General features: G+C 49.0%; 1 protein-coding gene across 1 annotated transcript; it reads right to left on the reverse strand.

The window, feature by feature from the left end:
* Nucleotides 1–1,355: 1,355 nt before the first annotated feature.
* On the reverse strand, nt 1,356–2,849 carry LOC127221239 (secreted and transmembrane protein 1b). The gene is made up of 3 exons (XM_051183141.1): nt 2,756–2,849; nt 2,173–2,484; nt 1,356–1,609 (listed from the first exon to the last, which is right to left on the reverse strand). Exons 1-3 carry the CDS (start codon nt 2,847–2,849, stop codon nt 1,371–1,373), a joined length of 645 nt encoding a protein of 214 aa, XP_051039098.1. The 3' UTR covers nt 1,356–1,370.
* Nucleotides 2,850–11,383: the final 8,534 nt, after the last annotated feature.

Raw genomic sequence — 11,383 nt, forward strand, 5'->3', positions numbered from 1 at the left:
ATGCAACTTTTCTTTTAGGATTCTCATGGCTGCTTAACAGGGGGCACCTGGATTCCGGGTTCCTCCCATTATAACAAGGACGCAGAGCTGACATCTATTATGACTTTTGAGGAGCAATGCTCTTGACTGGGCTAGGCAGTATGGAACAGGTTTCAGAGGCCCTAGATACGTGGCTCCCATGAACGGCGCCCAGTGTGACCCAGGGCACCTGAGCTTGGCTTGAATTGGCCCAAACCTAGCATCACGATGGCATGGATCTTAATTTAGACTAATCGGCACATATCCCCGTGCACCTGGGTTGCTATGGGCCTGATAGGCAGTGTCCTCAGCCTCAGACTTCATCTTTAGGATTCTGTGAAGTGCTGTGGTTTAAAAAAAAAAAATACATTGTGTGTGTGTGTGTGTGTGTGTGTGCAGCTAGGAATTTCCCCAACTTTGGAAAAAGCTGAGGGGCAGAGTAAGCAGCTAATGACCACAGGAGAGAGTCTGTTATTGTTGAGTGCCAGAGAGAGGCCCAGACCATTGCTTAGCAGACCCTTCCCTAGTGAGTCGATGTCCCTGTTTCTGCACAGGACATGGATGAGATCCTGTGCTTCTCCCTAGACACGGGACATGGGCTATTGTGCCTAGCAAACACAAGACAGGGTTCTTCCTTGTTGTTCCAAGTGGGTGGTGATAGGTTCATGAATGTTTGCGGGTGGTGAGAGCACCAAGGGGCTCCAAATACTGGGGACATGATCAGCCCATGCTGGCCTTGCTCTCCAAACATAGGAACTGCTCTGCAGGTGGCTCCCCACAGATTCCAATCACCTGTAAGGCTCCTTCACCTGGAAAAAGAGGGAGCCAGAGGGAGGAAGAAAGGAAAGGAGGGAGTAAGGAAGGGAAGGGGAAGAGAGGGAGAGGAGGGAGGGAAGGAGTGAAGGAGGGAAGGAGGGAGGGAGGGAGGTTGCTCCAGAGCCTGGCTTGGGCCTGTGTGAGATGCAGACACTCATGTACAGACTCTACCAGCACAGACAGCTTACACAAATAAGCAGATACACACACACTGGGGATGCTCTGAAATACTTTGATGTCCCCCAGATACCAACAGAGTTATGTTTTGAGTACAGGAGGGGCTCAGTCAACTTCCAGGGCATCCTGAATGGAAAAAATAAAACAAAATAAAAAAGATCACAATGCAATGCAAATTTCCTCTGGGGACCTGGGAGGACCCTGAAGGTCTGCTCTCAGGGTCATAGTGAGGGCTTGGAGACCGAGGATTCTTGTGAGCCTGTCTCAAGTCAACCACAGCCATTTGAAGTTCTCTGTACTCTGCTGCCTGGAACTAACAAGGCCCCTTGAGTACCTTTTGGGGCACGCCTTGGGAGACCTTAGGGCAGTGTCAGGTAGAGACTATGAGTCGACCCATGGCTCAGATAGGGCACTGGGACTTCATATCTGTGGCACTTTGGGGAACGGCTGTGCTTGTACCAGGCAAAGGCAGTAGTTCCTATGGTGATGATTATGATGACGACGATGACAGTGATGATGATATCCGTGCGCACTGTAGGTGGGGACTCAGCAATGACCCCCAAGCTCTCTGGCTCCTCCTGGTGGGCAGTGTCTAGGTCTGGAGCAGGGAAGTGAATGAATTGGCTTGCATAATTCATTCATTCTAGCACCACTCACTTTACCCTCCCACCCCTCAACACTCCCTTCATGGACTCCTGTATAGGCAGGAAAGGGTTGCAGAGGAAGCTAGGAGGGGGCCATGAGTGGGGCTTCAGGAATAGTGGCCATGTTGCCAGAGGGGGGGGGGAAGTGTGAAGACCCTATACTTTTGGAGTTGGAGAACACGAACCGTTCAGCACCTTCCTGGTTTTGGGGGCTCTGGCAGAGAAATGATCAGGTTTGGGGATGGCAGCCCTGGTGCATCTCCAAGGTAGAGAGAGCAGAGGAAATTCTGTTGTCACCCCCAAACTCCTAGGGGCTCAGATGACTATGGTAGATGGAACTGGCGTTAAGAACTGGGGGGTGGGGGTGGGGGTGGAGCCTGGAGGGACTAGGCAGGAAGGAAGGAGTGAGGAGGGCAGTAGGTTTAGACACATAGGGTTTTCGTGTGTGGAAGCAGATGTAATCCAGAGCTCCTTCCCCACCTACTACTCAGCAATCGCTTCTTAGCCTAAAGCTCACCAGTAACATTCAGGAGGATGAACTGATCCGGTGGTCTCTGGTTCCCACGCAGCCTCCACAAGTACTGCCCTGCGTGGATGTCCTGTACTTCTGCGATCACCAGCTGGGCCTGGCTGCCTTGAATGTGAAGCTGCCAGGAATCATTAAAGTAGTTTCCTGGAGGCTTTCCGTTAAAGATGGTCCTGGTCTTTCCATTGGCAGTCAGCTCAATGGTGACATCTCTGAAGGTGTTGGAGATGTTACAGGACATCACCACGTGGTTGCCTCTGGGTGCAGACACTTCAGATTCAGTGCACTTGGGGTCATCCCAGACTGTGTAGAGAGCCCAGTCTTTACTTTGAAGCCTAGGCATGGTCTTTGATACCCTACCGATGCCCTGAAAGTGATCCCAAGACTATTAGTACTCCACTGTCCACTGTCTGCTATCATCAGGGGTACATAGCTCAACCTTCTGTAGCCCAGCTTCAACCATATTGGGTCTACAAAGCCAAGGCCACTACCTGGACTTGACCTTGGTCTGACCATCCCACCATGTCTAGCCCTGGGAGGCCCTCTACTCGGGAGAAGTAAAACCCAGACTTACCTTGGGTATGGGCATTCAGGGAGGCAGCCAGGAAAAGGAAGGTCCAGAGAATTCTGAGACACGGGTCAATGGGTGTTACAGGGTAGGCCAACATGGCTCATTCATAGAATGAGCCTCAGGAAACCACTGTTCTGGCCAGTGGTTTTTTGGACACTACCCAGAGGAAGGAAAAAGAAGAGGTCAGAAGTCCCCAAAGCTGCTGCCGAGGCCCCCCAAAGACAGCACCAGTCTGAGAAAGGCTGTGCGTCCTAGGGTCCTTGAGCTCCTCCCCGGATTCCCGAGCCCGTGCAAGGGCTCCAGGGACAAATGCACCACCTTCCTCCTGTCCTTACATTTGGTAAGAGTGGGGCTGGCTGAGGTAAAGCAATGAGCAGGTATATGAATCCGGGAGTGAGCAGCACTGAGCTGGCTATTTTGCACACTTTCTTCTTAGAGCTGTATAGTTAACGAGGCAAACTGCTTGGGTTGTACTTTGTACAGTCTCGGTGTCATGTTACAGTAAGCGGCCTCTGCTCAGTGCATAGTGTTTGCTCTTCTTACATAATGGCTGTCCTTCATTCAGTTGCTCAGCCATCCTCACACTGAGCCCCGTGGCTTATAGGATGTGGTCTGTGTAGTCCAGCAATGGCCAAGAATCTTGTAATTGTTTAGCGCACTAGGCTGAACATCTCAGTTCTCCCTGTCTGGTGCTGAAGGTCTGCAGGATTGCTGCTGCTCTTTAGTCTGTGTTGAAACCCTGTAGAAGTAGGTCCTAACACTGGTGAAGGAACCGGACAGATGAAATTTCCAGTGAGGGTGAGGGTAAGCAGGCAAAAATCCAAGCTTGCACTGCCATCAAATAATGTGATCAAGGAAATCCCACACAGAAGATCCCAGAAGCTTGGGTTTTAGTTGAGCGATGATGTAGTCAAGTTGACCAAGATAAGCTACCACAATAACTCATGCCAGAAAAGGTGAGACATTGTTCAAATCTGCACCCATCTTTCAGCCAAGCAGCCTTCCCAGTCCCTTCTTGCTCAAACCCTGAGCTCTGCCTACTTACCCTGGTCACATGTTACTTTTGTACTACACACTTCTAAAGCACAGGCAAGCTTTTTATTTCTTTTCTTTACCATGTGACAGGCTGCGTGCTGCTTTTAGTAGGTAGGCAGTGTTTCTTATACCCCAGAGTCAACCCAATTGACTGTCTTGTCTTATGGTAGAGGCAACTCCAGATCCCTGGATATGCAAGTTGTATCCCATACCATCTTTCACAGCCTTAATGTGTAGTTCCCAGCACAGGATTGAGACCCCTCGTACACATCCTCCTCACTAGTGCAGCCTCTGTGGTACATGTAGATCCTGCTCAAAGGGTCCCTGGGATGTTGATTGGCAATAAAGGAAAGGAAAAGGCTTGACAAAACACTGACACTTCCTGTTAGTGAACTTGTCTTCTAGAGAGCTCCAAGCACAACATGACCTGACTGCTACTTATAGTTTACTGCCTCCTTTGCAAAATGTGTGATAACCTGCTTCCTGACTCCTTCTACCATCATAAACATGTACACATGCATGCACATATATGTACACATACATACATGTATGCATACACATGTACACAAATATTACGTTGGAGGAGGAAGAGACAGCATAGGTGAACCTGTAACAACCCTGATGATGTCACTAGCTCTGGGTTTCCCACAGGCCTGGTACATAACACAGTAGGTATCCAGCAAGTGCTTCTAGACCCACTGAGACATAAGAAGGGTAAGTGTTCCTGCCCAGCCTCTTCTGAAGCCTTACCTGACATGGACATGCACAGATTTGTTCTCTGGGACATCAGCCAGTAGCCCTTCAGGAAGATTTGGTCAGTGCCCCATGGATGGCCTGGCCTATATTCTTGGGCTAGAGCTAGGTCAATTTCGGTCCTCATCTGGACTCAGGTGACATGGAAAGTTAACAGCCTCAGCCAAAAAAGTGTTTATGTGATGCCTACTGATTCACAGCTGAACTTCAGATAGGGACACCCATGGAAAGTGAAAGAAAGAACTTGGGCTCTGTCTTGAGGCTGTGGGAGGTAGGTCCAGCAGTCCTGGGAGGCTGTGCCCTTCAGCCTTGGAGACTCAGCCCTCTGGGAGAGGCAGGAAGCTTTCAGCTGGTACAAGTGTGAGCGGACCCCTGTTGGCTCTCAGGAAGCCCCTGAGATATTCTACTTTACCTCACACCCCAGTCATTCCATCTGACTCACTTCCTGTTACCCCCTCACTTCAGGAACCAGACATCAGAATCTCACTGTGTATGAAATGCCACATTCATATTAGAAAGCATCTTGGCCCTGGGGGTAACCCCAATCCCCCTGGAAAGCTGGAGGTGACCTCCATAGGAAGCTCTTTGCTTGTCGAAAGTGCTGCCCAGGTTCCAGGCTTCTCTCGCTGATGGCTCAAAGCCAAGGGCATGCTCTAGCCTCAGACCCTGATCATCCAGAATGCTCATCCATGAGGTCATCATAGTGGGAGCCCCGAATAGCTCTGAAAGCCAGCTAGGGGATTCCACGGTCACAACCCTCTTTTACTCTCAGGGACCTCTCTGCTTGGGTGGTGCTGTAGCTTTTGTTATGGTCCCTCTGGTGCTGGCTGGGCACCAGACACAGTCAGGTGACTAAGTGGAATCCACGGTGTAGCAGGAACAGACGGACTGAGGGCCTGGGGGCCAGCTTCTTGTTCCTGGCCTAGCTGAAGCTGGGCACGATGCCCTGGCCTTGAGGTGGTCTGTTTTTGGCTTGCACTATGGACACAGATGCCATGTGGGCTGAGGTTGGTCATTAGAGAACAAGGCAAGTATAGATCCTAACCCTAACCCTCAGGACACCTCTCAGCTCCCAAATGAGAATTGTCCTATTGTTCCTGGAACTGGAAGCCCACCGTCTCTTTCTGGGAGCCTCACTTTGCCTTTCTTAGGGAGCCAGCTAGGAATGGATTCAGGAGCAAGTCAAGGGGGTAAGAGAGACATCCCAGTCTAGTAGTCTTGCCCTCTCTGAGCCTGGGCCCCTTGGAGCAGAGACATTTTGTGTCCCCCCCACCCTCACCCTGGGACACTGAGCAGCATTAAGGTCTATGCCTTTGTTTCTTGTGCACTTTGAACCTTCAGGCTGCTAATCACAGGTGGGTATTCTCTTTGCACTAAGTCATGTGAATCCTTGGTTGTATATATTCTGTACTTTGATCCTTGTCTGTGAGCACCAGCCTGGCTGCCTGAGATCCAAGCCCCAGCTCAGCTCAGCACAGAGAGTGGAAGCCAGATGTCAGTGATCAGGCCCTTTGGGTTCTGGGAGGCAGCACACACAGCAGACTGGGCCAAGGGCCTCCTGTCTGGCATGTGACTATGCCAGCTTGTCACCCTGTACTTCTTTTTCTGAGAAAGGGCAGGAAAACAGGGAAATAAGGGAGACATGGGAAAGAAAAGGGACCCAAAGGAAGCCACTTATTAGATGAGAATCAAGAATTCCAGCACGGTTAATATACGTATGTATGCGTATGTATGCATGTATGTGTGTGTGAGTATGTATATATGTGTGTATATATGTATGTATGTGTATGCATGTATGTGTGTATGTATATATGTGTGTATATGTATGTATATGTATATGTATGTGTATGTGTGTATGTATGTGTATGTATGTATGTGTATATATGTATGTATATATATGCACGCATGCATGCATGTATATATGTATGTATATATGTATGTATTCATATATGTATATGTGTATGTATATGTATGTGTGTGTGTATATATATATATATGAGATTATTTATACAGAGACAACATTCCTTTATGTAAAGATATTTTCAAATAAAAAATGTTAGAGTGATTGGCTGTGGTGGTAGACACTTTTAATTCCAATAACTGGGACATGGAGGCAGGCAAAAGCAGGCAGAACTCTGTGAGTTCAAAGCCAGTTTGGATTCCAAAACAAGGCCTAGGCCAACTAGGGCTACACAGGGAGACTCTCTGCCTTAAAAAAAAAAAGTTGAAATAGTAATGAACATGCCTAAGGCCTGAGCATATGTGAGCTAAAGTGTGCCTTTACTCATCTCCCTGACATTTTCTGGTACCCAAACAAACAAGACTATTGCCTTCCATTTATAATAATGGAACCCTACCTTCTTGAGCTTGTGGTCCAGAATTTACTTTATCAATTACAAGCCTGTCTAGTGTCCTCAGAAGTATCCTTGCACTGTAATTTAATTATTTTTTTAAAAAATATGTGTTTATTTATTTTTTGGTATGTAAGTGTTTTTGCCTTCATGCGTGTGCTCCACACACATGCCTGGTGCCCTCGGAGGTCAGAAAAGGGCATCGGATCCCTTGGAACTGGAGTTGTGGACAGTTGTGGGTAACGGGAACTGAAGCTGGGTCCTCTGCGGAAGCATTAAGTACTCTAAATCTTTGAGCTCTTGCTCCAGCCTCATCATTTAAATGTCTTAGTAACCCTTTAAGGCAGTAACTTCAAAACACACCAAAATCATATACACGGCTATTTTAAATACAAAGAAGTATGCTTCTCTTTTGTGAGACACACACATTCTTGGGTGTATCTCACCCTTTCCCTGAGTTCCTTTCTCTCTGTTAACCCCTGTTAACCTCAAATCAATCTATGTTAACAATGCGCTTTAAGGGCTGGTGAGGTGGCTCGGCAGGTAAAGGCAGTTGCCCTAAAACTATGACCACTGGGGATCCGTCTCCAGAAACCTCGTAAAGACGGAAGGAAAAACCAGACTCAACAAAGTTGTCCTCTGACCCCTGTATTTGTGCACACAAACATAGCCACACCCATACGTAACACATCCCTACACACACACATTTTTCATGTCTTTTCTGGGGATGGTTGCATCTGCCTTTAATCTCAGATCTCTGGAAGCAGAGGCGCCAGAAAAAAATCATTTTTTTCTGAAAGAAAAGGCCATCTGCTCGGCAGGCACAGGCACTTGGGGCCAATCTGATTGTCTGAGTTTGATCCTCAGGCCCACATAGTGGAAGGAGAGAAACTCATAGTTTGACTCTCCACAGCTAATATGGCTCTCGTTTTTCTCCAAAGCCCTAACTGCTCCAAGCCAACTCCTGCCATGACGGCTCTCAGTGGTGGGTCACCCTGGGGAGGATGAGAGCACTCAGAGGAAGAAGCTGGTACTGTCCCTGGTCTCTGTTTTGTCTGTAATCCCAGATTCCAGCCACCTTAGACCCTGGGAACCTTCCAGCTATAACAGGACTTCCTTACCTAGGACAAGAAAATAACCAGAAGCAGGGTGAGCCTGGCATCTGCCTCCTTTGCAGCTGTCTCCTTTACTCTCCAATTTCCTGTTCAACTCTGCACATAGGTATGGCAGTTACTCATGGGAGCATCCCTAAATCTAAACCCATCACGGCCGGAGAAACAAAGACCGAGAGACACTGAGACATCTGCCTGTTCTTGCCCACAAAGGTGCATGAAAAGTGTCCAGCTATTGTTCTTAAAGAGCAGTGGCCTAGGGTTTCAAAATAGCACTCACTTCTTTAGAACCCCATTATATCTCAAGCAACAAGGATTCTTGGCAACACCCTACTCAATCAGAACCGAGACAGCGACCAACCAGACCACACCGTGACCAGGGCTCTTTAATTATGTAGATCCTTCCTCTTCCTCTGTTTAAGCCCAAAGCTCATGCTGTCACCTTAAAGATGGGTTGACAGTCTTTGATGCCATCCTTGCCCAAGGATGTTGGTTAAATTCCCTTCCTGTATTTTTGTTTGTTTTCTTAGAGGTGAGCAGCAGAACCCACATGTTAGAACCCCTAGAATCTGTTTCAGGACTGAGGCTAGCAAGACAACACGGGGTGTCACCTTTTTAACACCCCCTTCCCAATGCCTTTGCAATTAATACCTCACTGAATCTCCTGACGGGTCTGTCGCACTGACCCGTGTCTAGTGGATATAAGCGCTGAGCCAGGAAGAGGTCAGGAGCAGAGCTGACCTCCTTTGCAGCATGTCTCATCCAGCACAGCGGCCTTTAGCTCAGCATCAGGCTGGAAGTTACGTTCACGGAGCCTCAAGAAGGTAGGAGTAGAAAGAAAGCCACAATAGGAACCTTCAGCCCTCACAACCAGAAGTCAGCTTCTACTTACATTAAGATGAGAACAAAACCATAGTGTCCTGACCAAACACGACATAGATTACCAATTCTGAGTGGCCAGTGGCAGAAGTTCACTAATACCAATTACAGCCCCCACTCCCGGTGTGCACCAGGTCCCTCTTCCACAGGCCTGGGCAACTGCATGCCCTGGCTTCCCATTCCTGTAGTCAAATGACAAGGAAGAGCGAGGTCATCATTCTCCTCTTCCCTTTCAGTACACACTGAAGAACCCAGCTGCTGCCTCTGCCCCTCCTGGAGCTCAGTGTGATGCCCCCGAAGAGACAGATCTCCTCTGTTCCCAGCATCCAAGGCACCAGGCCAGTACCTCAGCCTCACCTTTACTGTGGACAAATCCTTGAGGCAAGAGGCAGGCAATGAAGTGAGAGTCCCAGAGAGAATGTGGCCAAGGACACCCTGCCTGGAACCCCAAACCTTCTGGGCACCACAGTCCCCTCCTGTTCTCACCTGTATACATGCTCTGGCTTCTTAACCTGCTTCTCTGACTGAACTCTGCTTCTGCCACCAATGATCTCATCCAGCCCAGAGCGGGAATCTGAGAGAAGGCGTTCCAAGTACCGCCTATTCATATCCTGGGTTTGGCCTCACCTAGGAAGAAAACAAGGTCTGGATAGCGTGTGTCTTTCAGTAAGTACCCTGAGTCCACACAACAGACGTTTCTTAGCAATTCCCTTTTAATGCATTTTAACCAGAAGTCCTGCATTAGCCACTCATCTTAGGATCACAGAAGGAGGGTCCACGCTTTTTCTAGAAGAGTCGTGGCTGGGGCCAATGTTTGATTCGGGCCTCTGGGGCTGCTCCTTTAGGAAAACTGGGTGCATATGTTTCTCTGCATGGGACAGCACAGGCCTGGCCACTCTGGGCAAGCACACAGGGAAAGGCAGGAAATTTAAAATTGAGCTACTGAAGGCAAGAACTTAGTGCTTCACACTGGACATAGTCCATGGATCCCACACTGACAGGATCCCCAGATGCTGCAGAGAGGGTCAAATAACCATGATCTCATTATCTGTCCTGGCAGGGCTTTGGCTGACAGACCAGAGGTAGGGGTTCTTGGTATGGTGGAGCAAGAACCCCCTGTGGTCAGGAGTCTTGAAGGGCAGCTGAAGATTTCCTGTGTCTCACCCCACTGTCAAAAGTGCCTTTCATGCGGAAGTGAAACTAGTTTATTTGTTTTGAAACTACAAGACGAGGACAAGAATATCCCAAGTTTCCCCCTGCGACAGTCATAACTTAATGTCAATGTCCACAGGTGATGTGTACTTAGCCTTCTGGAGTTTCTGTGTGCACAAATACACTTTGGTCAGGCATATCTCCTCCAGTGTGTGTGAAGTCCTCCTGTGTCTTACAGATAGACACAGCTACTTGTGTCCTACCTCCTACCTAGGAGTCACCTCGGCATGTCCCCTGATCAGAGCCTCCTCTGCCAGGGTCTGTGGCATTTCCTGTCTGTCATCCATGGGGTTTTCAGAGACTTATGCTCCGAGATGATTCTCAGTTTCTTCAGCAGGATCTGCTAAGAATTCAGGAGTACGTGGTAGGTGTTTATCTCCTGTTGTCCCTGTGGCTTAATCTTATCTTTAATTGTGTGAGTGTGTGTGTGTGTGTGTGAGAGAGAGAGAGAGAGAGAGAGAGAGAGAGAGAGAGAGAGAGAGAGAGAGAGAGAGGGAGAGACAGACAGACGAACGGACGGACAGACAGAAGACAACTTCAAGTGCCCTCTCTTAGGCACTGTCCACATTTTTGAAACAGGGTCTCTCATTGGCCTGGATTTCACCAAATGAGTTAGACTGGCTGGCCAGTGAGCCCCAGGGATCCTCCTATCTCTGCCTTCTCAGTGCTGGGATTACAACTGTGCACAGCACACTCAGCTTTTTCTTTGCCAACTGAGGCAATCTCTCCAATCCACAGCTTTGTCCTTCATGTTTGTTGGGCCTGCATTCATGGCTCCATGGTCACACGGGGTCATCTGTAGATACGGCTCATGCCTTTGTGTGTTCTCTTCTTGGGACACTGAGTTCTACAGATGTCTCCGTGTCTAGGTGGTCAGTGGCATGGGATACTCACTACACTATTCGGTCTGACTTGAGCCATGAGTGAGGGGGTAAGGGAAGCAGAGTGGGTGGTGTGTTAGTGAAGCCTTGGGAATGGAGCAGGAGGAAAGGTGGGCACACAGAGTGGAGGGAGGGGTCCCACTGTCAGGAGCTTGGTCTCCAGGGGCATTTCCCTCTGGAGTCTGACTTATGTGCCTACCTCTGCACTATCATCTGAACTAAAAGACTGGTCTGACTGAAGGCTCTGGCCATGAAGAAGTGGCCCCAGGCTGTGACTGCCCCAGAGGCACAGCAGAGGCAGCTAGTTGGGACCAACAGGTAGCCAGGAGACACCACAAGAGTAGCCCTTCTAGGAAGAGAGCGGCAGGCCTGTGTCCAGACCCAAGGTCGAAGGCTCTGCTGGCCCTG

Source organism: Phodopus roborovskii, unplaced genomic scaffold (assembly GCF_943737965.1).
Source record: "Phodopus roborovskii unplaced genomic scaffold, PHOROB, whole genome shotgun sequence".
NCBI classification, from domain to species: Eukaryota; Metazoa; Chordata; class Mammalia; order Rodentia; family Cricetidae; genus Phodopus; species Phodopus roborovskii.